General features: G+C 48.6%; 1 protein-coding gene across 3 annotated transcripts; it reads left to right on the forward strand.

Moving 5' to 3' along the window:
• The first annotated feature begins 248 nt into the window (after nucleotides 1-248).
• Nucleotides 249-27,838, forward strand: ADORA2A (adenosine A2a receptor). 3 transcript variants are annotated; one of them, XM_050318730.1, is made up of 3 exons: nucleotides 249-349; nucleotides 14,886-15,761; nucleotides 22,136-27,838. In XM_050318730.1, the coding sequence occupies exons 2-3, from the start codon at nucleotides 15,412-15,414 to the stop codon at nucleotides 23,094-23,096; spliced, it is 1,311 nt and encodes a 436-aa protein (XP_050174687.1). In that variant the 5' UTR covers nucleotides 249-349; nucleotides 14,886-15,411; the 3' UTR covers nucleotides 23,097-27,838. The 3 variants fall into 3 exon arrangements, with proteins under 3 accessions (XP_050174687.1, XP_050174688.1, XP_050174686.1); XM_050318731.1 differs by lacking the exon at nucleotides 249-349 and adding an exon at nucleotides 2,528-2,628; XM_050318729.1 differs by lacking the exon at nucleotides 249-349 and adding an exon at nucleotides 13,782-13,827.
• The last annotated feature ends 19 nt before the right edge of the window (nucleotides 27,839-27,857 follow it).

Below are 27,857 nucleotides of genomic sequence, written 5' to 3' on the forward strand. Positions count from 1 at the left end.
GAGTGTCCGCCTCTCCTCCAGCCGCGATGCTGCTCCGGGCTGGCCGTGCAGGCGCCGAGCCCCGCGGTGCCCGCTCCCCGCCGGCCGCCAGGTAAAGCTGCGGGGCTGCCGGGAGCGGGGGAGCAGTGCCGGGAGCGGGGGTGCCGTCCCTGTCCCTGTCCCCGTCCCTGTCCCTGTCCCCGCCGCGCCCGCCCCGCGCCGCCGGTGCCGCCCTGCAGGGGGAGCCGCGGGCCCCGCGTCCTGCGGGGGAGGGAGCGGAGCGGAGCGGGGCGGCCGCGGGGCAGCGCCGGCCCCGGCACACGGCTGGGCTGCCGCGGCGGAGCGGAGCGGAGCGGCGCCCCGAGCGCAGGTGGGTGATGCCGGCGGGGCCGCGGGGAGGGGCGGCGGGTTCCCCGTGTGCGGCTCCCGGGGCGGAGCGGGACCCCCCGGCCGGGGCGGGCTGCGGGGCTCGTCCCGCTGGAGCATCCCGAGCGCGGCGCTCCCCGGTCCCGGAGCCGCGGTGGGCGGCTCGGCTTCCCCCGCGGCGTTCGCGGCAGCCCCGGTCCCTGTCCTGCCTCTCCCGCGAATTTCAAAAGTGGCCGCTGGCTGCCCTCTCGGTGCTGCCGAGCCCCCAGCCCCAAGATGGGGCGATTTTTGCCTTGCCACCGCTTTCTCCTGCCCCGGCTCGGATGTTTTTTTCCCCTGTGGGGCCGGTGCTTTACATTCCGTGCCGATTCGCAATTGTCAGTCCCTCGACACACCCCCGCGCTCCAAGATGTTTGCTCCACGGATCTTCCCTCAAACATCAGGTGCTGGACTTTGCCTCCCTGCACCCAGTCCTCCTCCAGCCCTTCGACTGATATTTGTGCTTAATCATAAAATAGTGATTCCACAGGAGCACCCTGCATCCTGTAAACTTCTCTGAAGTGTTACCGAAGGAGGTTTCTATTAATTTCACAGTCGTGTTAAGGGTAAAAGGACACTGAAAAGGTGGCATTAAACCTGTGCGCAGTCTTACCCCATTCCTTGCCCCCGAAAGCCCCGATCCTGCCTTATCTCTGCCAAGCGGCTGAAAGTTTCTGAGCGGAGTCCCTCCGGCTGTGCCCGGGAGCTCTCAGCACTGGTACCCAGTGAGCTGCCCGTCACAGGGGGGCCCGCGATCCCTGTGCTGGGCGGAGGGGGCGGGTGAAGGGCAGCGAAACAGTCTGCAAGGTGCCGGTTGTGTCCAGAGGCATTGGGAGGATGTGCGGAGAAGGCTTTCTGCCCTGGCACGCAGGCTCTGGAGCCCTGCGGGGTGAGCTGCCCCCATGGAGGTGCCGGCAGCCCATCCCTGGAGCGGGAGGCAGCAGGTGCGTTCCCGCTGTCAGTGCTGGCGTGCGGTGCCCTCACCGGGGATGCTCCTGGGCGGAGATTTTTCTGCACGGCCGTTTGTGCGGTCTAACAGTCGCCCAGAGGCACCACGGCTGCTTTAATGCTCTTTTCTGCCCCAGGGCAGTACGAGTTTGGGGTGTCTCGAGTGCAGCGGTACTGCAGGCTTTGCTATAGCTTGAAAGTAGTAAAGGTGGTTGAGCACCCTCTTCCAAAACTGCCTGGGGCAGTGAGCCCTCAGAGAGACGGGAAGGGTTAACTTAAAGAGAACAACATGACTCACTTGGTAAATAGAGTTAATAGAATTGCCGTAACTACTTAAAATTATTTTCCTAAGCAGATGGCCAACTATTAGATAACTCGATCTTTGGATGTATTTGTTTTCAGGCTCCTTATCAGGCTGGTAAGTCTCAGACACGTGTAACTCAAGAACTGGAGTAATTGATAAATTGGTTCTTCTGCAGAAGCGAAACTAACAGAGAGAAAGGCTGGTGTTAGAGAGCTCCTGCTGTTAGAGAGACTCCCCCACAGCGTATTGCCCAAGTGAAGGAGAAAAAGATTAGATAAAGTGACCATCAGGGATGTGAGAAATATTTCAATTGAATTAGATCTGTGGAGGAAATACCTTATTTCGAATCTCAATAAAAAAAGTCAATGTAAATGTAATCACATGTCTCAAAAACCTATGGAAATGAAATCCTGTCTAATATGGCAAATGGATTAAGTTCTGAATTAACCAGGAGAGCTGTGAACCTCTGAATTTGTAGAGAAAACATGTGGGTACAAACTGCAAACATGTATGTGTGTATATAAAATAGAAATGACCTATTCTGGGGTGTGAAAATAAAAGGCAGCAGGTCTTTTTAATGCCTTTCACGTGGGACATTTGTAATTTTCACACGCACATAATCTGTCCCTTTCCATATGTATTTTTATACATAAAAAATAGAATGGGCATCAACCTGTACCAGGTCAGGGGATGTTGACCCAGTAATGATATTTTTAGCCTCAGTCCTTCTATCAGTGAGTTCAAAAGGCACTGAAGCTCTGAGCTGGAAAGCCTCCTGCCAGGTCTCCCATGTTTGCATTTCTGTTTTTGCTGATATTTTAATAGGATGTTTCCATAAGGGCTGCTGGTGCTACTGCGTTTGGATGTAATCAACTTTGGAAAGCCATTCATCTTTCTTGTTTAATCTTCAATAATGGATTTCATGTACAGCCATGTGGCTAAGCCCTCCTAAGAACTACAGGGGAAAGCTCAGCCCAGCAGAAGGTTTGGAGGTACTGCTTTGAATCTTCACTCTTCCTTTCAGTCCTGTCTCTCTGTAGGGTCCAGTACCCCTTTGGTCCTGAGCCTGGATGCTTTTCCATCTTGTGTGGAGGGAGAACCTCCCCCTTTACCACTTCCTTTCTGCCTGCCTGACTGATGATGGCTGCATGATCTCGTCTATACAGGATGTTTAAGGTTTCACAGATTTTCCCCCATTTTCACTATGCTTCAGCTCCTTGCTTTGGTTTGACATTTCCACCCACACGAGAGGGGACAAGGTAAAATGTGGCAAAGCTCTCTGAGTTCTGCTCAGCTGTGACTGAAGTTTTTCCCACAGTTTGTTCTTGTCTTCAGTTTGAACAGTTTTCAGGTCTTCTTGTTCACTGTCTCATTTGATCTGCATGGGACTAACTTTCAAAGCTGTTCTTTATTGTGTGATTTCCATCTGAAAACGGAGATGGGCTATTAAACCTTTATTTTTTGTTGGACTCTAAAGTAAAAGCCAGGAAAGCGATCTTGGGTTGTGTGTCAAGGCATCAGGGAGGATTCTCACAAGTCAGTGGAGGATTACTCCCTTTCACTGGGTATTTAGGACCAGAAGGCTTGGTTGCTTCATGGACCACCTTCAGGTTTTGCATCAGTGCACCTGAACAGCCTCGGTGAAGCTACCTGAACACAACAGCACCAGTTCCTTGCCTCTCTGCTGATTTTAAAAATGCAGAGAAAGCTGCCTACTTAATGAGATGCTTTTGTACCTGAATATTGAGGGTTGGTCTGTTAGTAGGTAAAGAACTGGCAGCATTCTGCCTTGGGAGGGTAGGAGGGTCTGGGCAGATACACAGGTGATTTAACCTCCGAAGGCTTCAGTTCCCTCTTAGAGTCAGAAGATGCCTCTCCCATCCCAAAGGTTTCATCTGTATCAGGAGTAATTACTGGTTGTATTGCACTTTTTTTTTCCTGCAGTAAATCTCTGTAGATCAGAATGGACAGATGGCACATACAATTCTAAATAATGAAAAATATCCTTAGGAGGCACTTTGAGGTCATCTGATCCAGGCCTCTGCCCAGAGGCAGCATCAGCTCTGCTCTTGCCATTCCTGGCATCTCTTTCTCCATGCTGCTCCTAAAGACCTGCCATGGAGACCCCCTGCTTTCCAGGCCAGCAGGATACACCCTGATGTCCAGCTGAAACCTCCTTTGCTCTCACTCATTCCTCATCTTGACCACAGATGATCTGCAAAGAGCATTTCCAAGTGCTTCAGCCAATGCAGGTGTTTGGTAGATGGGAGTGAGTGAAGGTAGGATCTCTTTTACTCCTCAGTCTGTGTTCTGCAAGGAGCAAATCACCCTAAACCTGGCTACCTCGTGCCTGGTGTGGCTGGAGAGCTGCAGTGGCACAGGAGGTAGGTAGGCTGTGCCTCAGTTCCATTTGGGGATGCAGTTGCAAAGTTAGGATCAAGTTGTTCTGGAGAAAGGATGCTTTTCATCTTTGGGCCTGTTGGTAGCATAAAATACAACGTACCTCACGTACAGGGCGTGCAAATGCCATTGTAGAAGATATGCAAAAGCAGTCCTGGAGCCTCCTTGCCCACAAAGCAGCAATAAATGTAGAGTCAGGAAGGCCATGCTTGAAATTTTACCTATATTTTTGGGCTCTTGCTGATGTGGTTTTGATTTTTATTATTTGAAAATCTACACATTTGAAGCCCAAATAAAATTAGTAATTTGTTACCACTCCAAATGCAGCTGTGCAAGGCAGCATTTGAAAAGAAATGGCAGCTACAAGACAAATGGTATTTATCTGGGATGATAAGTCAGGGGTTGCATGCAGCAGGTTTATCACTATCTGACAGGTAACGAGATAAACTCCAGGTGTTACATAGGGATGTGGAAAAACCTGAAACAGGAATAAAGATACTTTACAAAGCATTTTTAGGGAGCATTTGCAAACAATGCATCCGAGACAATGGAGAAGTTTGTAGGGAGGGAAACTTCTTACAGGGATGGTTTGAGCCAGGGACAGGGGGAGGGAAAGGCACATACAGAGGATGAGGGAATCTTCCTGTCCCTCTCTGATACAGAGAGAGGAAAGGGGGGTTTCCTTGAGCTTTGGAGACGTGACAGATGACATGCTGGGCTCCTGTCTGTGTGTTGATTAGAATTTGTGATTGCAGTCGGTTCCAGGGGGAAGGCACTCGGGCATTCTCGTCCTTGCAGATTGGGGCTGTTTTATCTGCCGGCAGCTGAGATACAGCATTCCCTGTCCCCTGGCATTCCCTGGCTCCCTGTCCCCTGTGTTTGTCCCAGGTGATGCTCACAGCCACAGTCGTGGCCCCTTGTTCAGCAGCTCTCCAAGACCTCAGAGTCTCCTCCATTTTTCTCCTGGTTTTGCTTTGTTGGAGATACCTTGTTTTGAGTTTATTGTGTTCTCCTTTTGCTTCTCATCTCCCCTTTTTTCCCTACCTTTTTTTCCTTTTTTCTTACTAGGGCAGCAGAATTGTCTCTGCTCTCCTTGCCTGTTCTGTAATGTTGGTCCCCCTTCTTGTACTGGGAAAGTCCTCTGCAAACGGACCTGTCATTTTGGTTATTGAGTTTTCCCCAGAACAGGATTGTCAGATCCTGGTATGAATCAGTTGTTGAGGTTAAGGAGTTAAGGGAAGTGGGCTGTTAAATACCATGTTCTGTGGTGATAGCAGCTTTGGCTTCACTATGAGATCCATATACTTGGGCACAGACTAGGATTTTCCATAGGAAACATTCCCCAGGATAAAAGACAGCTAAGTGGTATGTGGCTTTTTAATACAATCTTCAGAAGAGAGGCACGTGGTTGAAATTGATTTGAATAATTACAGTTTCCACAGACGTCCGATCCACAGATCAGTGCCCAGGTTCAATGGGACCGTGGAAAATCACATCACACTGACCTGGGCTGGCACCAGCACCATCACACCTCCTGGAGCATCTCTGGGGAAGCATGCTGCCTTTTAAAAATGTTCTGCAGCCTGGATCTTGGCAAAAAAATGACATGTTCTAATAGTTACCTTGTCAGGGATAGTCTGGAACTATTTCTGATAGTCCCAAAAATCAGGCCTCTGTAGCTGAACCTGTTAAAACTGAGGCACCTAGCTGTGTCAAACACCTAAAAAACATTAATGTTTTCATTTATGTCATTGTGTGTCATGTGAAATGTTGATCCAAACTCTGCTAGGCCATTTTCATTCATTTAGGGCTATAACATGGGTAGGCACAGAGGATTCTGGGGATTGGATGGAGTTATGTGTTTCTTTTTCTCTGGTGCAGTTGAATGGTGCCAGCTCTTGCAGGATGGGCTGAAGACTGGAAAGAGGATTCATTGACAGGTTTTTTTAACTTTCCTATGTCATTCCTAAAGTGGAATCTCCCCCCACATAGCCACAGTACAGCCCAGCTGTATGATTACAGCAGAAAGAGGTGGACACAGTCCACTTGGGAGGAACTGTCCTGGGCATCTCCCTGGGATCCATCTCTGCTTGACTAACATCTTTTGAGTTTGGAGTCAGAGTCCCTAAGGAATTTGCCTTGGGAGTCTCTTTTGGCTTACCCTTGTTTGGCAAGGTGTGAGGATCGTGGCTGTCCTGCATTTGAGAAACGATTGCAGGTTTCTTTACAGCTGGAGCTTTTTTGTGATGTCTTATTGTGCAGAAACTGTAAAACATCTGAAGCTTTCGTAGGACAGAAGGGCCACTTCCCAAGGGTGGTGGAGGTGTCTCTGCTGGCAAGTCCAGTAAAATGTTTTCTGAAGTGATTTATGAATGGCTACTGGTTCTCCAGTGTGTTGGTTCGATGTAGGAGACACCAGTGACGAGGAATGTCATCCCCCAGCAGTTGCAGCCGTCGGAGCAGGAAGCAGAGAGAGGTACCAGGCTGTCACTGTGGCGGATGTGCTCTTACCACAGCACAAGGACTTAGGAAATGAGGAAGGACTTGGAGTCCTCAGAGCACCAGCTAAACACTGAGGCTCTGGGATCACTAAGCAGTGACACTGGAGAGTTCTTAATAAATAGGATTATAATCAAAGACTTGGGGAAAAAAGAAGTCCCTTTGAGTACCTCTAGAAAGGCTTGTGTTGGTGTGGCTGGCTGTGATAGTGAAAGTGCAAGTCACCTCCCAAGAGTGGCAGCAGTGTGGTGCAAGCCATAGCAAAGAGAAGAGGGAGTGACAAAAGAAGGGCATGTGGCCTCAAGGCATCATCAGAGCATCAACTCCTCCTTATCCACAGAGGGTGTCAGAGTCCTGAAAATGTCTTAAATAGTTTTGAGACTGAGACAGAAACACTAACAGAATGATGAGGCGTGACACTGAGCAAATAAACGTGAGCAAGTCGGGATAAATATCTGAAAAAATGGAAACAAACTAAGGAGGCAGAAAATTTGTTATCGTGGCTTTTGTCTGCTTTTGGGATGAGCACACACCCTGCCAGCATTGTCACTGTCTAAATCCTTTTTCACTGGCAACTGGTTGACAGCAGTCACTGGGCTGAGAGGGGCAGAGGGTGGGGGAGCACTGGGGTGTTTGGGTGGGCTCTGCTCCGTGTCGGTGGGACGGGCTCTGTGGAGCTCGGGCTGAGCTGTGTCACTGCTTAAACTGATCAAAGGAGGCAGCAAGTCAGGGAGCAAGGATGAGATGAGCTGTGTTAGCAACCCAGTGGAGGCCTGACTGGTGCCCGTGGGTGGGTATGAGTCAAACTGCTTGGGTGGTAATGGGAGCTTCACGGTGGGTCCCCAGGAACAACCCCTGCTCAGGCGGGTCAGTGGGTGAGCCCTGGGTGAGCTAATGCAGTGAGACAGCTTTGCTTTGGCTCAGAGGCAGGTAGAATTCACTCATTTTCTGTTCAAGCTGTACAGTGCCTTCATCAGGATAGGGAAGGACAGCTGGGGAATCATTTTAAGCTACACGGAGGGAGATGGAAAGAGTTACGTTCCTTCTCTTGCAGATGGCAGGATGTTGGTTGGCCTGGTACAGCAGCTCTCCCTGCTCTGGGGAGAGTTTTTGTTCCCCCATCAGAGTCCATGCAAACACTACTGGCAGCCTGCAGAAGGACAGTGCTCGAGAGAGGAGCAGGGATCGCAGGGCCTGGTGGAGACAAACCTGTAATTAGAGAAGGCAAATAGGGTTTGGGAACAACTGGATAAAAGTGCAGGAAAACGAACAGATGTACCCAGTTCTCAACTGTCTTCCTGGAAACTTCACACAGAAATGAGAGGCAAAGTCACATCCGGAGAGAAGTCCACTCAATTATTTTAAAACAGACCAGAATGGATGCATTAGCAATACAATAAATATTTTCAGAGTAAACTCTTCCCTTGCCTGTAATTCCTCAGTCACCTCTTCTTGATATTCTGTTTTCTCACTTCTCTTATTTTGTCCTTGAAGGAAATGCTCCTTATGTATGAACACAGCTGGCTTTAGTAGGGCTATGGGGAGGCAAAGTTTGCTTTGAGTTCTTCCCTCACACAGGAAAGGAAAACTGGCTCCTCAGAGACATTGTGGATGATATTGGCAGTAATAACTTGTTGCTGGCCATGGTACATGGTTTTAATTATGCTTTTTTTACTTGTCTTTCTTATGAAAGCTTATCTAAATGCTTGATTTTTTTATTTTTACAAATGCTGCCATAGATAAATCAACATCAGCAATCCTGAATGAAAATAGTTTGTTCAAAAATCCAACATGTTTTGGTGCCTTTTGGCAATATATCATGTTGCCTGCTGCCCAGTGAGATTTTAGTGAGCACAGGGGAGTGTTTTCCCTTCTGTTTGTTGGTTTGATCTGGCTTATTTAACTGCTGGTCATTCAGCCTGACTTAGTTTTGCCCTCCCTGGCTTTTTGTGACCATTAGAATGGGAATAATTACTGTGAGGTTTTTTTGTTGCTTTTAAACATTTATAACATCCACTTAGGAAAAAAATGGTCAAATGCATTCTGTTCTAGTCTTCCGCTGCTGCAATAAAAATTAATCCACTTCTAGCACTTGGAGGGCAGGAGGCAAAGCTGCAGTAGTGGTTTTAGATTAGCCATCCCTATCAGCCAGCCCACCTATGTTATGGCCTTTGCTTGTTGTCCAGTGGGGTTTCACTTTTGGGGCATTTTTGGTTTTGTTTTTTGGTTTTTGTTTTTTTTTTTTTTATGGGGCATAAACAGGAGGAGAAGAGAGGCACAGGACAGGCCTGTGGGGTGTGATTTTATTACTGTTTTTGTTGCTGTCATGGGTGCAGCAGTGAGGGTGTCTCTGGTAATCCCCCAGTCAGTGAAGACTTTACCCCCAGATTCACAACAAATGTTCCTGCTGGGAGCGCAGCCTCCTTTTTTAGCCTGGACTGCAGCAGGGATGGAAATGGAAAGCAGAATTGTTGCCTCTCTTCCCCATTTCTGAGCTGACAGACGAAGATCAGGGACAGCACAGATCTCTGAGGAGCCATTCCTTCTGCCTCTCACAAGAACATGGAGGGGAGGTTGTAAGTCTTGCAGAGCTGGTATTTTCCTGTAAGAGGAGATGACACCAAGTTTAGCAGAGCTGAGGCCCTTGTTGCAGTCAGTATTTCAGGAGAATTTGCAAAGCCAATCCAGAAAGCTTGTTACCCCACTGTAGGGTTCACACTGGAGGAAGACTTCACTTCCCAAGTGGAGACAAGCTCTGTGCTTCCCAAAATCCTTGGCCCTGCAGTTCTGCAGTCAGAGCATCAGCGGCTCGGGTGATATTTTGCATAAAGTCTGGCACAGTCCTCTGGAAGGGTCAGACTGCCATGCAGAGCCCCGGGATAGAACAGGGATCTCCACACATCCCTGTGTTCTGCACTTGGATGGGTGTCCACACAGGCAGGTGTAGAAGGGCATTTGACATCTGTAACTGCAGGGAAGGCTGAGGGAAAGTGCAAGTGCTCCAGGTACCTGAAAACCAAGACCATGGTGTGCTGATAATTTTGCCTGCTTTGTTTCACTTGTATCCTTTGTTAACAAAGAGCAGTCTAGAGGGAAATAGTCTATTATTAATATTTAATTTCCTCCTATTACTGTAAGCAGATGACCTAAAAGATCATTTAGCCAGCAGCCAATAATAAAGCAAATAGGGGGATCAGAAAATGTATGTCTTGGTTAGATGGGTGATGCCTCCTTCCTCCTCTTTCCTGCCCCACCCAGCCACAACTCCCCAAGAAGGGAGGCAGAGCTGTGAGGGTGCTCTCTGACAGCTCCAAGCACTCTGGCTGTGTGTGAGCAGTCAGGAGCACAGAGAAACTGCTCTACCTGAAATGTTCATAAAAATACCAAACTTCAGAAAGGAAACCCTTGAGCACCACAGAGAAGTGCTCCTGCTGCCTTCCCTGTGGTTCTCCCCGAAAGGACACCTGTTTTCATTGTTTTACAGCCCCAGTTGTTTTGCAAATTTGTGTACTGCCCCTGAGCACATGGGCTCATTTATTGTGACTTGATCCTCTGAAGTGATGGGGAGAGACAAGGTTTCTTGGAGTCTTTGATTTAAAAGATAGGGAGATTCTCTTTGAGCTGAAGGGGTTTCAAAGAGAGGATAAAAGCTGACAAGCATCTCCCCCTCCAGGCTTTGGAAAGTAGGAAACAAATGATTTAGCAGCACCAATTTCTCTGCTTACAGCCATGTGTGAATTCAAGGATTTTCCCTGAGGGAATTAGGTAATCTGCATGTGGCTGGTACCTGGGAAGGGTCATGTTGTCAGAAGGAGATGCTAGATTGTGATCTGTGGAATGAGCCTTGATGAACACACCCCGTGAGCTGCCTCTTACCCCATCCTAGAGCAGACAAAGAAACCAACTCCCTCTGGAGCCCAGGGAAGCTGCAGCCTGTCACCTACGTGCTGCCCACAGGCAGCCTTGGGTGCCCTAAGGGCTGCTGATGGTCTGCAGATTTTGCTAATAGGAGAGTAGCTGTCAAACTGAAGTGTCACAGACATTGTCAGCCTGGCACGGGTGCAGAGGGTGAGTCTGCTCTGCACCAGCGTGACAGAGTGCGGGAGTCCAAAAGCAGGACAAACTCAACTCTAGAGGGGCCAAGAGCTTGTTTGAGGTGGGTGATTTGAACCAGGCAGTGGCCACGGGGCTCAGCTTGATGATTTTGGCACTCAGGAGATAAAAGGGGCAACATCTTAGTCCAAAGCCAACTGGAGATGCCAAACAAAAGCTTGCTTAGGCTCTGGTGGTGAATTGCTTCATGGGGACGTGCTGTTCAGATGCTTTATTGAATTTTCAAGGAGCAGTTTTTCATTGGGGGGTGAAATATGAGAGAGAACAGAGTGTTCCAAGTCACTAAAAATGAACAGAGCACCAGCTTTACAGGTTTGTGAATGACAAAAAAGGTTTATTTAATAATGGGGAAAGGGCCAGAACATAGCCCGAGGTATCAAGAAGGAATTAACAGAATAAGACAAAGGCTTAGGAAGAAATACGAATTGTAGCTGTCCAGCCTGTTGGGTGATACAGGTTATTTTCTCTAAGTTTCAAGAAGCTTGCCATGCTGTTCCCTTAAGGGCCTGAGATGTTAAATATACACTTCCCCGGTGAGTAAAGCAGATTGTTAATTAATTTTGTCTTGTTAGACCTGGTTGCTGAGCCTTGGGGTCCTGCATGAGGTAGACGATCCTACGATAAATTTTGTATTCCCTCTGGATATGTGTCATCTTCTCTAGGTGGTCTGGATTTCATTTAGTCCCAGTACAGTGAATTTCTAGCTGTATAAGCAGAGAGGCTGAGCCTGTTGTTGTTTTAAAGCAGGTTGCAAATCCTTCTAGAACTGAGCTCTGTTCTCGTGTCAGGTGAACGCTGCAGCCTCTGACACTGAGAGGGGAATGAGGCGGGGAGGGCGAGTTCAGGCTGAACGTGAAACCTCCCGTGCTGTGGCACGTTCTGTCCGCAGCAGCAGGTGAGGCCCCTCATGTGCTGGGGCTGTGTGGTCACTAATTGGCTTCCCTAATGGCAGCGGCTACTCAGAAGCAGCGGAGCTGAAGCAGACACAGAATGTTGTTTTGTTGTGGCTGGGACACCTGCTCAGCCCCGCTCGTTTCTCTGCTGAGATGTGCTGGCTCTGCAGAACTCTGTGTTTTCCGGCCCATCTGAGAGCAGAGGGTGGAAGGACACGTTGTCCTCTTCTGGACATAACATTCCAATTGCTTTGGAATAAATGACTAGGGCTTGGGATGAAGAGTCAGGCCACTGTTCGTGGAGGGGGATGGGGAAGCAAGGGACTAAGCAAATTCAGAGATAGAAAATTCAAACTTAACATCAGACCGTGAAACAAACAGTTGAAGCAGAGGGTTAAAAGATCTGTTGTGTGTCAGAAAAAGTGTGTGATGTGGTCATTAAACTTCAGGTTTCCAGCATCACGCTTTTTCAGGGTGCATGGAGAGCTGTAGGCAATTTCAGCTGTCTTTGTGCTGAGCAGTCAGTATGTGTGGGACCTCCACAGTGTAGGTTTGTAACTTCCCTCCGTGTCCTGTTGAAAAATGAGTTTGAGGTGAGCCATCGAAAGAGTCAGGTTAAACAAAATCCATCTGGGATTAATACGGATTCATAATCCTACTAAAGGAAGCTCTCAAATGGGGAAGAATATCCCAGTAATTTTGCTTGGATCCTCTTCACCGAGGTGTATGTGCTGTGAACATGAGGGGCAAGGGCAACATAGCAGGACTTCAGTTAAATCCCCTCAGCATCAGGATTAACGTGCCCAGTTCTCAGGCTGCCTCCTTTCAGACAGCGGCTCCTTCAGCTCTGACTCCATCTCAGAGGAGCTTGCAGGGGGAGCTGTAGTGGCTTTATTTTCCATAGCAGCAGTTTTGGCCCACATATATCACAGGAATTTGTTAATTTTTCTAAATTTGTCCTGATGCTGGAGTTTGGTCACAGGCTCGACCTGCATGGAAACGTGTGAGCACCCTGGGAAGTGGAGAGGCTGGAGTGTTACCCTGTCCCCATCCCTGCTGCCGTGATGCTGAGGGACACAGGAGCTTGGCCCCACTTCAGAGCCTTCAGGCCCAGCCTCTGACTGAGGGACACACACACCCTCCTCTCAGGGACATGTTTTGCCCACTGCTTCCCTTGTTTGGTTGGGTTTTTTTTCTCACACCAGCTTTTTCCCATCTCTCTTCCCCACTTTCTGCTCCCACACATGCACAAGGCATTGTTTATTTCTCATCCTGCCTTTTCTGGTTTTTTTCTCCCTCCAGACTTTTTTTATTTCTATCTTATATTAATTCCAATCCCCTTCCCTGGAAGCTGGGCTGAGGGGAGAGGTTTCAATATCGCTGCTTTGAAACAAACCTGTTGGGATTTGTAATGGACAGTCAGATGCTTGCAGAGTGATGTAAGGGCATATCACTGACATCCCTGAAATTCAAGGAAGTAGAAGCAAATCTTCAGGAAGTCAGTGGAAAATGGGAGTTTTTGCTGTAGAAAGATGGACAATAGAGAGGCTTCTGTGGGTTTTTCTTCTTTAAGAAAGATTAAATGGATGATCTTTATCTTCCTCTTAACAGCTAGATCACACAATAATCTCTTCTGTTGATTTCTTCCACTCAAACCAAACAAAACACAGAAACAAGATTGCTGAAGGTGGAGAAAAGCAAGGGTTTTTGAAGCACGTCCAAACCACCAAGAATCATTCACTTTCCTTTCAAATGCAGCATTAGCAATAGAGCTCTAAATCAATGAAAGGTCTAAAATTAGATTATATTCCTGAGATCAGATGTGAATCACAAGTTAATCATATTTTCTTTTATTATCACTGTCTTTACCCTTTTATTTTATCCTGAGAAATTAGGTTTCTGACTTGAAAACAGAGTGAACTGTGAAGGCATCGAGCCCTGCCGGGTGAAACCACGCCAGATCACCTGTGGATGGGTCCCAAAAATCTGGTGTTTTGGAGGTTCATGGTGCATCCAAAACTGAGCTCGGGTGATTTATCAGTTAGTGCTGTGAATCTCTCTCTCCAAGCCCTCTGATGTTTCAAGTAGCTGTTTTTTAAGTTAATGAGAAAATATCACTGCTTAAGCTTGCTAAATAAGGTTTACAGCCCACTCTGCAAGTGACAGGCGAGGACAGCAAGCAATTATCTCTTGACTGTGGCACAAAGCTCAGGGAACTGTGTTCTCCACTGCTGTATTTTTAGAGCTGAGACTGTGGTGAAATGCACCCATATCTGAAGCAGAGAGGTACGAGGTGACCTGCGAGATCATCGCCGGGGGGTGAGCGCGCGGGCCGTGCGGATCTGCTGGGGTGAAACGCTGCTGCAGGACCGTGTTTCCTTGCAGGCAGCACCGGCTTTAGCCCCAGGTTTGTGTGCATGACTGCAGGAACTGGAATGTATCCCTGAGAGGTGGCATTGGCACGGTGCCCGTGTGTGTGTGTTTCTGGGAGAGGTGTATTTTGGTGGATGTGTTTCTGGCGGGCTGTGGGTGTAGAGCGATGGTGACCTGCACTGTTGTGCGGGTGCAACAAACGCTGTGGACAGTGCAGGTGTAATGAATAAGTGGTTTGCCTGTAGGATACAGATTCACACGAACAAAAATGCTGGTGTGGCAGGAGGGGAGCCTGCAGAGACCCTTGCAAAGAGTGTTCATGGTCAGTGGGAATGTCCTCAAAGATGTCGCTGTCTGACAAACCTCCAGCTTTTCTCCCTGCCACGGATCACGCTCCAGTGTCTCTGCACGGGAAGGCAAGGCTGGGTCTGGCCACAAAGGGGTGACCACACGTGCCAGCAGCACAACCCCCCTCTAATGAGGGTTCCTGTCAGTGCAGAGCAGCGTTTTGGTGCAGCTCAGTCTTGGGACAAAGCACGTGATGGCTCCAATCTGGTGTTTGTGATCAGGGGGAGACAGGTGTGTGTGAGAGGGCTCCTCCACCTTTCCTCTGTGCAGCCTCAGCACTTGCCAAGGCATAATTAGTGGGGCTCTCGTGTTTCAGGGCAGGCTATTGAGCAGCTGCTGAAGTGCCAGCTCAGTTGGTAGCCTCAAAAACAAAACGTCCCTTGTTTCTCATCACCACTGGGAAATGCTGCCTTCCTGAACTTGGGCTTGGCCCTGCAGCTTTCAGGGTAGACAAAATGTGAGAATTTTGCCAATGATGTATTCTTCTAGGTCTGTTTAATATCCGTTATCAATTTACTGTGCCACTTTAATGAGATTTTGCTTTCTCCATCTCCTCCATAGAGCTGATTACTTAGTGTGTGTGGCTGGTGTTGACTTTTTGTGTTGTTTTTTTTTTTTTAAAGGAAACTACAAGTGAAGAAGTTCAATGTTTGCTTCAGCTGAAGAGAATATTTCTCAAGTCCTAGTGGGAAAAGCTGAAAAAGAGAAGCAGAGGATGTTGCTAGTGGGTATGAAGGCATGACCAGCAGTGTGATTGTCAACAGGAAGCAAAGCATCGCAGCTGATGTGACGCTGCAGTACAGCACCCTTGCTGTGTTGTGTTCCCTGATGGACTCTGTGGCCTGGGGAGCAGAGTCTGCCCACGAGAGAGACTCTCCTGTCCGTTTGCCTGCTGGAGTTTGAACTGTTCTGCCTCTGGTTAATCCACTTCGCTGGAGCTGGCAAGCCCTGGGCTCTCTCTGTTGACCCCTGGTAAAGCCCTGGGACAGCCATGGGGAGGGCAGTGTGGGTGTGAGCAGCCTGCAGGGCTGGCAGGGAGGGCTCCGCAGACCCCCGGCAGCTTCGCGGTGTCTCGGCTGCTCAGAGCTCTGCAGATATGAACGCTGAGCTGTCCCGGCCCCCGCTCACACCGGCCCCGCTGTCCTCACCATGCTAGTACATGGGCAGGACGACTTCCTCTCAGACATCGCTTACATCATCCTGGAGCTCATCATCGCCGTGCTGGCCATCCTGGGCAACATCCTGGTCTGCTGGGCCGTCTACCTGAACAGCAACTTGCAGAACGTCACCAACTACTTCGTGGTGTCCCTGGCTGCTGCTGACATTGCCGTGGGCGTGCTGGCGATCCCCTTCGCCATCACCATCAGCACTGGCTTCTGTGCCTTCTTCTATGGCTGCCTTTTCATCGCCTGCTTCGTCCTGGTCTTGACTCAGAGTTCCATCTTCAGCCTCCTTGCTATCGCCATCGACAGAATCATTGCCATCCGGATACCCCTCAGGTAAGAATGGGCTGGGCTGGGGGGTCGGGGGGTGGGAGTGGTGAGGGCTGAACACCCCTAAGAGCGACAGACCTGGAGATGAATCAAGGAAGGAAAAGTCAAATGAGGATCAGAGCTTTTCCTCTTGTATCTTGGAGAAAAACCTTTTCTAAGTCTTAAAGGCTGCCTTGGCTGCTGGCTTTTCTGGTCACTTCATTTTCCAGTTCTGCTCTGTCCTCGTATGGTGCATGTCCATGGCATTGCAGCCCTGCTGCCTGGGAGCTGCCATTCCATACTCGGACAGGATCCTGCAGCAGCATCAATAACCTGTGCCCTGAGCTGCAGAAGGATCGCTGTGGGAAGGGGGAGCCAAAGCCATAGATGGTGGAGGGCAGAAAGGGGGTGAGGTCAGGGCTTGTCTCCTTCCCTGTGGGGAGAACGGGGAGCTCTGCTTGGAGCTGTAGCAGCAGGGCTGGGGGAGCGTGGATGGGGCTTCTCACAGGGGTCCTTTAAATGTGAAGGGAGAGGAAGCAGCAGGCCATGAAGAAATGGGCCTTAGGAAGATCTGGAGCAGTTTAGGCACTGCCTCTGGAAGCAAAGCATGTACCAGGTCAAGGCAGAGGCTTGTCCCTGGCCAGACCTGTAGGTGGTTATTCTGTGGTCTCTGGAGTTTAAAGGAAGTAAAGGATGTTACAATTATCAGAGCATGAAAGCTGACTGTGACTGGCTGGTGTTGGTGTGCGACCAGGAAGGCTGACCTGGGACAAGGGGAAGTTTGGCACACACACAGGGGCTGCTCCTCAGTTCAGTTTTCTAGGAGCAGGTTGCTGTGGTGGGCTGTGTCTGGCCGTGGGTGTGAAGCAGCTTTGCATTTCTGTGACAATGATTTCAAGTCATTCACTGAGCTCAAGAGATGGAAAGGAAGCCCCTGGAGAGGCTGGTGCAGGAGAAGTGTAGGAGTCTCCTTCCTTCCTGTCTTGTCTTAGGAGGATGCAGCACGCTCCCAGGAATGGAGAGACTGCCTTCCTCTCCTGAGTAACAAATGCGGCTGCAAAAATGGAACAAACCTCTGATTTTTGTGCTCTCCAGGTGGAGATTTTTGCCCATCCTCACTCCTCTTGAGCTTAAATCACTTGTGTTGATCTGTGCAATTTAGTTTTGTCTCTTCTGAATACTTTGGTCATGCAGCACTTATGTCAATTAACACAAACCTCCCATTCAAAACCAGACTGGGAGCCCTGGAGCTGCGGGCATTGCCTTTCCAGGTGGGCCAGTGCAGCAAAGTCTTTCCTAAAGCCTTTTCTCAGCAAGTTTGTGCTGCTCTTGTGTTACCTTTAATTGCTGGTCTCCAAACCCCATTAGTCACACCTGTTACAGCCTCTAGTTTTGACGTGGTTAAAAGGAATATCTATTGCATTCCACTGTGAAGAAAACTCCTATCAGTATTATTTACCTGTAAATTGGATTGTGTCCTTCCTACAGTTCTACTATACATAGTCAATGTATAAACCAAAATAATGGTAAATGGTACAAGGAAACATGTAGTGTAGCCCTTGGGAGCTGCCTCTGAAATGATTTTGGGAAGGGCTGATGTCTTGAATTCATCTCTCACGAGCTGACTCCAAGGACTTTTACTGACAGTTTAAGCACTCTTATTGCTAGAGGGTGACTTGCCAGGAAAAGGATTTTAAAAATCTGGATTTCTGCCCATTTTTTTGGGCTATCACTGTAACTATATTGTCTTGAAAATGTAATTTCCTGGAACAGCCAAGGTAAAGAGTCTTTTTAGAAGAAACAGACTTCATCAGTGCTGGGCACGATACTGGTTTCACTATCTTGTTTTTGAAAAAACAGAGCACACCCTCTTCTGCCCAGGGAGCAGAGGGGTTGATTGGATGCAGAAACCCACAGGTAAATCTGTGGGTTCCTCCTCCTCTGTGTCCTCTGCTGGTTTGTCCTTTCACAGTAGGAGTAATGAACTTGTCAATTCTGTTTCCCCTTAAGAATTTATGGATGAATAAACATTAGATTTATAGCCTCAGACATGCTGAGAAAGTGAAAGCTGATTATGTGAAGAGGGAAATGTGATATGATTCAGGCTGCTCACATCCTCTTTTTTTTTTTTTTTTTTTTTTATTAATTTTTCTAATATCTGTTTGCCTGAAAAATGTGTCAAACAACTGGAAGGAAAATTCTGCCACTAAAGGTCTGTTGTTTTCACCTCATTCTTTAATACCTGGTAAAGCCCCTTCTCCTTCTCAGAGGACATGAAAGATAACACCAGGTATTCCCAATATTCATTAGATGAATGCTCTTCAATAACTCAGACTTCCTTCACTCTTGTGAAACCAAAAAGGGCCAAACCTATATTTTCTTCTTCTGTTTCTTTTTAACTATTTCCTGTCTGATTAGCCCTAATGAAGGTAATCAGATATCTGGATGTGTTCCCACTCAAAGAAACTGCCAGTAATTAAGGAGGCAGCAAAGTGGGATTTCTGACGCTGCTTTGGTTTGTATCCCTCAGTGCATAATTAGAGTTACCTTTGAAATAATTTTTCTGTGGAGAAAAGACCCTCTTTCAAAAGACTGTGATGAGGAAAGACATCTATAGGTGATGTTTAAAGATAGGTAAAAGCTGACTTGTGAGCGTCTTATGGGTTCTGCCTTTCAGGTGATTAAAACACGGTGTAGAATTTGGTAAACCTTCCGGAAGTTCTCCAGCACTTCGCTGAATTCTACCAGGTTTTATACAAATGTAACACTCTGCAAGTGGCAGCAAAGCACTCCCGTGGCAGGGAGTCCGAGCCATTGTTCGCCCTGGGATAAAATCCCAAGCGCGTCTCTCACGCGGCAGGTACCTGAAAACCTGCACCCACCGGGGGCTCCAAACAAAGCTGGCCCCGAGTCTGAGCCCGGGGTGCAGCCACGGGCCGAGAACAATCGCTGCTTTCCAGGCTCGGCGGTGCCAGCGAACGCTCCGCGGGCGCCGTGCCCAGCCCGTGCTCCTGTGCGGGCATCGGTGTCGAGACACTCCCGGGGGAAGGGCAGGGACCTCGGATGCACTGAAGGAGAGGGGGAAACCTTCCTTCCTGCAGCCGAACGGAAAAGTTTTCTCAGGTTACTGAGGTTTCTGCTTGCTCTGTGTGCTGGATTCAGGCACGAAACACGCAGGTCATCCAGTGCCAACTGCAGTAACGTGCTGGAGCACGGGCCTTTTCCTCTGCTGAAAGCTGCTTTTCCTACCGGGATGCGGAACGGGACCTTTGTGCTTGCTGAGAACAGTCTGTTTCAGCCTGAATTCTCTAGGGCTGCCTTCTGAAATGCTCATACATGAGCATCTGAACCGGTGAATCAGAGATTTAGTGTTTTATTGTCACTTTGAGCCATATGTGGACTTGTTTCTCTCCCTGCTCACCATAAACCTTTTATGGCAGGCATTTCCTACGTGTGCTCATGTTAAATAGATTATGGGCAGATTCAGCCTAATATGAGAGAAGACTAATTTCCCTTCTCTTCTGAACATGGGCATGGCTTTGAGAGCAGTGCCTGTTGTCTGTGGCTTCATGGGCTGCAGCAGAACTCACTGTTACCAAGGTTTTAGTCTGGAAGCTCATCATGTCACGAGCAGAACTGTGTTTGCCCAGCATTCCTGCTTCTGCTGTTTAGAGCAGAAGAAATAATGGTGGGCACCCATGCCTAGCTGTGGGATCCCACCCCACCCTGTCTCCATAGCATGGATGAGCACTGGTATCAGTCGGCACCAGGCAATAGGGGAGAAGGGCTTGTGACTGAGAGTTTTGGAAAAAGGGCTGTTTAGGTGGTGCATGAGAAGGTCTCAATTTGGTTTCTTGCCCTGCCACAGATTTCCTGCATGATCTGGGATTGCCAGTGTCTCTCATTTCCACATACTTGTAATAGGGACAGAATATCCTCCTTGGTCCTGTCCCTGAGGGCATCAGCTGCCTGGGTTGTGGGGTGCTGTGTGGGTGTGTTCAGTGAGCAGTGGTTTGTAGTGGTTTGTTAAACACTGCTGAGCACTGCTGGAATTCACATCAAAGCCCTCAGCACTGAGCACAAGCTTTCTGGGGTGATGCTGTAAAGGTGTCTGAAACCTGCTCCGTGCATGGCAGAGCCATCTGGCCGGGATGGCAGTGCTGTCCACCAAAGGAAGGTTTAGAAGACAAGCAGCAGGATGGTTGGATGCTGTGATGGTGAGTTAGGCCACCTATGATCCTACCTCAGCCAAGTCAGCCAGAGGTGTCTCGTGGATCCTAGAAATTAAGCTCTCCTAAACCAGTAAACACTTCTCAGTGGGTACCTGGCCAATACAGGGCCACAGACTCTGTCACCCGATGCTGAGAGCTTTCTCTCTTAACCCTTGGAGATACTGAGCAAGGCACAATGGACATGCACTCCAGCACAACACACTGCAGCTGGAAGCTGCTTGAGTTCAGTGCTGTTCTGAAGCCTTGTAAAGTTTCTTGTATGGGAATCCCCAGAGGGCAAGAGGGAGGGAGAAGTGAGGGGGGTGTTTGTCTGGAGCAGTAGTGATATATATTTTTAGTGGAAGGGAAGGGACATCTCTAGTCGTGGGATAACAGCTGCACAATTTCAAAATTCCTCTGACAAGATGTAGCTAATTCCAGGGCTGCAGGGTTTTGAGGTTTTTTGTTTTGTTTTTTGTTTTTCCAAGCTTCAAGTGCCTTCAGCCACTCTCTTGCTTTCTGAGTGTACATTTCAAAGCACAGATGCTGTTTTGCTCTTTTGATGAGGCCTGAATGTGAGCAGCTCCCTGCCACCATCCATGCTGTGCCCTTAGCAGCCCCTCAGCACAGAGCAGGATCCACTAATTGCTGGAAAAAAACCTTTTTCTCTCTCGGAATCATCTGAATTCCTCTCTCATTTCTGGAAGGAGGATTTTGGTGTATTTTGAATACTGGGAATTGTGTGGTTGGCTCCCTCACCCGCTCCCTCTTTTCTGATTTTGAAATGCAGCTAAGGAAGGTCTCATGTGGAGCCAGTTTTTCCCAAGGCCCATCAGCAGGGATTTAAAGCATGTGCAGGATCTCCGCTCTGCACAGCAGCAAAAGCAGCCCCTCTCCTCGCCTGTCTTGAACTTGGGATAGGAGCATGAACCTGTGGGAGCAACTATTTCATTGGGAGATGGAAAGATTTCTGTGGCTTGTTGTATTATTTCTTTTAATGTTTGTTTTCTGAGAGAATCCTGGGGGCAGAGGGAGCACTGGGTAAACACTGGGAGCCCAGCGCTACCGTTGTCCGATCGCAGACACACGGGGTCAAGCACAGTGTGGGACCCACACTGGACAATGTGGGAATCCAGCCATCTACTTTCCATGCTAAGCATTACCAAGGGAAGGAAATTGCATTGAAATGTTAAACTGCTGCCCTGATTTACATTTTCAGAGGGAAGAACTGGTGGAGTCAGCTCAGGACTCACAGTAACCTGCGAGGCCTTGGGAACTGGCTGATATTTCAAACAAACTGATGTCCCGGCTGCACTGTCAGGCTCTTACCACGCTGCTTATTGTTCCTTTCAACAGATCTTGGAGGATTTACTGTTAGGAGCACTGACTTCAGCCAGGCATATCAGTACCTGCACTGCTGAGGTCCCTTTGGTGTGTGCAGTGCAGCCACAGCACACCTGTAGTCAGAGCTCTGTCCTCAACCTAAATTCACCCTTTCTGAGAAAGACCTGGGGTCAGCTTAGCTGGGCTGGGGAGGAAAACTGCTGGCTGACTTGTCTTGGTTATTTTGGGAAGGTTGGTGGTACTGGTCTTCCCAAAAGTGCCGTTGTGGAGCAGAGGGAGGTGCTGTGCAAGGCAATGCCAGCCTGGCTGCTGCAGCTGAGCCAGCAGGATTTCCCTGGAGCACACCAGAATGTGGACATGTGGCACTGTGCCTCTGAGTTCTTTTGTGCTGTTTGGTTCACAGATCTCCTGCAAGATAGAACTGGCAATTCCATGCTAAAAGGCTGTTCTTTTGCCAGAAAGGAGACATTTGACCTCAGCCTTCAGCAAGAGACCCACGGTGGTCTTCATCACCCAGGGTCAGAGCAGTGCTGTTGATTATCCAGGATTCAAGATCTATGTACATGACTAAGTAGATTGATGGAGTGAAGGAGCACAGATAAAAGCTGCATCAATTTCCCCACTTTTCTGTCAACTATTCACTGCCTAAAGGAAAGGGGAGGGGAACAGGCAGTGTCACCATGGAGTCCTTGCTGCACTGTGCTGTGTGGGTTCTGCACAGCAGGTGCCTTTCTCGCTGTCTTCTGGAACACTGGGTGACTGGGGGGGGCTGTGTGGGTGCCAGGGGCTTGTGGAGTGACACCGTGGAGTGACACTGATGTAACTCCCATTTGCTCTGCTTTACAGGTACAATGGCTTGGTGACTGGCTCTCGAGCCAAAGGGATCATTGCCATCTGCTGGGTGTTGTCCTTCATCATCGGCCTGACCCCAATGCTGGGGTGGCACAACCGTGCCCAGATCGAAGAGCTGGGTTCCAACAGGTCCTCTCCCATCAACTGCAGCAACAGTATGGTGGCCTGTCTCTTTGAGGCCGTGGTCACCATGGAGTACATGGTCTACTACAACTTCTTTGCCTGTGTGCTCTTGCCCCTCCTCCTCATGTTTGGCATCTACTTGAAGATCTTCATGGCAGCCCGGCGACAGCTCAAGCAGATGGAGAACAAGATGGTACACGGGGAACGTTCTCGCTCCACCTTGCAGAAGGAAGTCCATGCAGCCAAATCCTTAGCCATCATTGTTGGGCTGTTTGCAGTCTGCTGGCTCCCACTACATATTATTAACTGCTTTACCCTTTTTTGCCCAGATTGTGCCCACGCTCCCCTCTGGCTGATGTATCTGGCTATTATCCTGTCTCACGCTAACTCGGTTGTAAACCCTCTAATTTATGCCTACCGAATCAGGGAGTTCCGATACACCTTCCGAAAAATCATCAGCCAGCACATCCTGGGCCGCAAGGAGCCCTTCAAGGCAGGGACAGCCAGCTCCAGGACTTCCACCCACGGCGGGGACACAGAGAACGCCAGCATACGGATCAGTGAGTATGCATTAGAGGTGTACACCAATGGAGAGATCCACAGGGATCCCGAAAAGCAGGACTTGAACAAATGCAAAGCTGGCTTGGAATGGCACCAGAATGGAAATGCTCTGGACCTGGAGACAAATGGGCATCTCCCACATTCCTGCAAAAATGGGATTCTCTCTGATGCATGCCTGAACAGGGAGCTTCACAGTGAAGAGCTACTTGATGCCCAGGTGTCTTACTCAGATCTGGAAAGAGCAGCCTTGGCTGCAGCTGACGTTTCCTGATGGGACTTTTGAAGTCTTCCTGGTAGAATTATTTTTTTTCCATTGGTGACCTCTGCCATGGCAGAAAGGGAGGCTGGGGGGCGGGGGGAGAGCTGTGTATTCAGATTGCTGTGGAGAGAGGGGTCCCTATCCAGGACTGCTGAGGATGATCCTAAATACTAGACTGGAGAAAAGCCAAGAGACCGTTGAAGTGGACTAAGGAAGGAGGGACACGTTACCCGTCAGTGACCTGTCACCGAGAGCAGTGCCAAGGTCGAGGATGGCATTCCAAGTTCAGCACTGGGAGACCCTGCTGCTGCAGGGACATTCGGGACATTATGCTGTGCTGTGTGCCTGTGGTTGTGTGTCAGTTTTGCTGTCTTTACCAACAGAAACTGAAGCATGGCTGGAAGCATTCCCTGAATGCAAAGAGCAACAGGGAAGGGGCTTTTTAGTACTGTGGCCCTGCAACAAGCAGAAGGGGGGATAGCAACATCTGTTGGTGAGGAAAGATGCCAGGAGCTGCTTGCAGATTTTACCGGATGGGAATTCTGGATACCTTCAGCCATGGCATTTTGTCTTTCAGTTCATGTTTTTAAAGCTTATACTGCAACAGGTTGCTCGAATGGGTTTTTTTCCATGTCTTGATAAGGTTACTTTAAGTTATAAAAGATGGGTAAGAACTCATATCCATTTCCTGAGCGCTCAGTGTTCCGGATGCACAAGGCAAATACAACCTCTTTGCTCCCCACTTTGTCCAGCAAATCATGAAAGCAGAGTCTGTAATACGGATTTCCCTTGGCAAAAGGGCTGTCAGCAAGACTTGGTGCTGCAGTGGCAGAGCAGCAGGCCAGGCTGGGGGCTGTGTCCCCAGGCTGGGACTGTGAAGACCTGCCTGTAGGCTGGTGGCACTGTCTGCTTTTCCCCCTGTCTCTGTGCTTGTCCTCCTGAGCTCCTAGAATGCAAATTCTTTCCATGGCCCCAAATGTGTCTGAGGGGAGCTAATATTCCATATTTTGGTCATTTTCATCCTCACTCAAAAGGCTTTGGGATTTTTTTCTTCTTTCTTGGGATAGGGAGGAACCCACCCACATACCTACTACTTATTTTTGGAATTCCAATGAGCTCTGTTTAAACCCCTTCTCTCCTGTGATTTCAGTTTTTTCCTGATGTGCTTTACTGTGAAGCCTGATGTGTCCCTGTGGTACAGAGGCCAACAGAGTGGCCTGTGTGGTTAGAAGATGCTCCTACTCTGAGAAGCTGAAAGGTGTCAGTAGTATTGGAACTCAGCTTAGAAACTGCAGTTCTCTGTAAAAGAGAGCAGGCAAATCTCTGCTGCAGCAAGTGTATGCACTGATGTGGTTTGTTTTAGAGGTGTTTCACAGCAGTTTGGTAGTTTTCTGTGTTACAGGAAGCCTGGCAGCTCAAGGATGGCAGAAACCCACATGAGCTTGAATTCTACCTGAGAACTGCCTGATTTTTGTTATTCAGACAAATAATCTGTGTCTAGTACCACCAGCCTTCTGGAGACAGGCAATGCTGGTCCTACTGGAAAACTAAAGGTCTGGTCATTCCAGGGATCTGAACCTTATTCCCTACCTGAAAACATCAGAAATACCCCCCAAACACGGCTTCTCTTCGTGTCTGTCCGCTAACATTTCAGAATCCAAGGGAGACTGGATTTTCATACTTGAGGAAGAACAGGTTATGTTTGTGTGCTTTTATTCCATGTTTATTTTATGTATCGTGGACAATTAAAATGAAAAACCAGTTTTATTCGAGGAGAACTTTCCTTCTGCCAGTCTCCCTACATGAAGGTGGGGAGTAGTTTACGACGCTGAATGTGTTTGTGTGTAGCTGCTCTGTGTGTGTGGAGAGCTGCTTAGTGTGAAGTGGAGAAAAAGATGTAGCTGCCACCACAACCCTTACCAGAAAGACAGGCCAGTTTGTAAAACAAATAGACTTCACAGTTTAATTGAATTGCTGCTTTCTTGGCACAGCTCTTCCCCCGTGGTCTGACGTCAGAGGAGTGGATTATCACTCCAGCACCATTTACGAGCACTGAGCCATTTCCCTGGTGCTGACGTCACAGGTAGCTCCTCGGCAGGGTGGCTCGGGATCTCGTTACTCTTGATCTTTCTTGATGGAATATTTCTGTAGGTTATTTGTGTGGTAGCTGCTCTGACCTCCTGTAACTGTGGCAGAGGGACTCAGGAAAATGGGGGGCTGTTCTCCTCAGGCCTCGGTTGGGAGCAGAAGTGTTTCTAAGAATAACACAAGATTACATCCGGCATCCATGTCAATAACAATTAGGTCCACAAAGAAGCAGAGCAGGGAAGGAAGTGTGGGAAAATACCAGCCTGGCTCATGCTGGAACACACACGAATGCAGAAGTGTCTCCTGTTGAGCTCTGTAAAGGAATGGTCTGTACCACATTGGATCAGACTTTCAGCTGATGTAGGTTGGTTGCTTTCTATTGTTTCCTGAGCATCTTCACACTCGATTATGGTAGCTTCTTGCTTGGCTGCCACAAGAATCAAGATGATCTCTGTTGATGGACAGACTTAGGATTGTCACTCCGGAAAACGTTCCTGCCCGACTGGATCACCAAGAGAGTTTATTGAGTTCCCAGATGTCCTGAAATCAGCTTTTGTGGTGCTGCTTGAGCTGCCCCCCGAGTGTGTCCAGTCCCTCTCAATATTAGTGATGCAGACATGAAATGAAAAGGGTGTGTGAAGGGGCTGGGGGATGTGTGCAGGAGGAAGAGCAGGGGGTACAGAGGCAGTGTGGTTTGTATAGAAGTCTGTAGCCACAGGAAGGAAGGGATGGCAATTCACCACATGCTGTGAGCCTTCTGGCAAACATATGGCTGGGATGGACCTTCAGAAGATGTTTCTGAAGCAGTTGTTGGGGAGAGCATGAGCCTTTTGAACAGAATTTTGGAATTCTTACTTCTTGTTTCCAAGGGATTATGATTTTAAGGCTTCCTGCTTTTAGGGTTTGGATTTTTTTTTGTTTTAAAGAAGTAGTAGGTCCCATCAGTGAAGTGTGGTCTTTGCTTCTAGCAGCTCCCCACTCTCGAGAGAAGTACCTGCCTTCCAAGCTGCATAGGACCAGATGCCCACTTTCCTTGCAGCTGAAGAATGTTTAGCTGATGAAATGCAGCTGTCCTGGATAAACGAACGTGGTGCTAGGACAAAGAATGGGGCGACTGTCAGGAGAGGCTGCAGAAGACCTCCTTGGGAATCCAAGGTACAATGGGCCCAGAAAGTAGAGCTGGGGTAAGAAGAGACTAATTTCAGTCAACTGGAACTTCTGAAAGTCTGAAGACACATGGAGAAATGTGGTGCCTCGTTTGGTGTGATGGCATTCCACAAATTTCACCATTCCCTGAAGACCCTTAGGCTCCAGGGTTTATTTACTTTATAGGGTTTTAGAGAAAGCAAAGTTTGATCAGTTGCCAGGAGTAATTTTATCAAGACTTCTTGGGGCCCTCTCCTCAATAGGGCACTGTTTTTTTGTATGTGCAAATAAGTGCACTTACAGCTGTGTCCTGCAGGTTTCCCTTGGGATCAGAGATATTTCAAAGCTCTGTGCAAGCTTGAACTGCAGCTCTTGAACTAAGAAGCAACTGGGCACGGTGGGACAACTGAGGTTACTGCAGACAGAAAGGACTTCCCAGTGATCCCAGCTGGTGCCAGGAAGCTTGTTGTGCAGGTGGACTTGGAGTGACATGGAATGGGCTGAGCCTTTGATCATTCTTTGGAAACAGACTCCAGGGGATGCTGGTGGATATAGAGAAGTCCCTAAGGTGTGGGAAATTGGAGGGTCAGGGTGGATGGGAAATCTTGGTGGTGAAGGCGTATTTGTAGGGTAGGTGTTCAGGAGGATTTCAGGGGAGCAGGGATGTGCTGGGAGATCCTGGGGAGTGCACAGATGGTGCTGGCTTGAGACCAAGGTGTGACTTGCTGAGGAAGGATTCTGGAAGGGATGTAGAGCCTTACAGCTTTCCTGGGGTCACCACAGAGGACCAACCCTGCCTGGTGCGTGCAGAGGGTTGACTTTGTATGGTCCATATTGACTGAGGCAGAGATGGATTGTCCTTCCCAGATACTTTGTCCCATTTCATGAGCATGTCCAGGTGTAACAAAAACCCTTCTGCTTCATGAGCATGGGCCCTACCTAAAACCAAATCCATCCAACCACGCTCTGTGGAAGGACAAACGTGTTACAAAGGTGCTGCAATGCATCAAAACTGCTTAGAATGCCCTCCAGTGGTGTCTGCTAAGTTCAGCTGCCTAAAGGTCAGTTCTCTCCCAGTTTGTTTTGGGTATCAAAACTGCACTGAGTCGTATTGGAGTTTTCTTTCTTTCTAGCCTTGAGCTTTTGGCCTTCTTTACGGTAAAACACGTCAAGAGTAACTAAAATCACACCAGTTCCTCATTTGCATGAGAGGTGAATAACCCTGACAGACTGAGAATCCCCAAACTGGGGCAATGTTGTGTGTAACTCCCCATCTTACTTGCCTGCTGGGACTGTTCACACAAGGATGTGTTAAAATCAAGACTGGAACCTGTTGATCTGAGAACATCCTTTGCTTCCCCCCCTGTCTCAGGAGCTGGTGTTCCTGTGGAGCGGTTCTCTGTGGTCTGACAGCCCAGACACTATGAACACCCCGCTGCACATGCTGTCACTATGAAACAATTACTCTTTTAATTTAAATGTTTTATGATATAGGTGTTGTTTTCCCTCTGTTTGTCAGTTACCAGTGGGGAGGGGTGG

The sequence above is a fragment of the Myiozetetes cayanensis genome, unplaced genomic scaffold (assembly GCF_022539395.1).
Source record: "Myiozetetes cayanensis isolate MyiCay16 unplaced genomic scaffold, myiCay2020 scf21, whole genome shotgun sequence".
Lineage (NCBI taxonomy): Eukaryota > Metazoa > Chordata > Aves > Passeriformes > Tyrannidae > Myiozetetes > Myiozetetes cayanensis.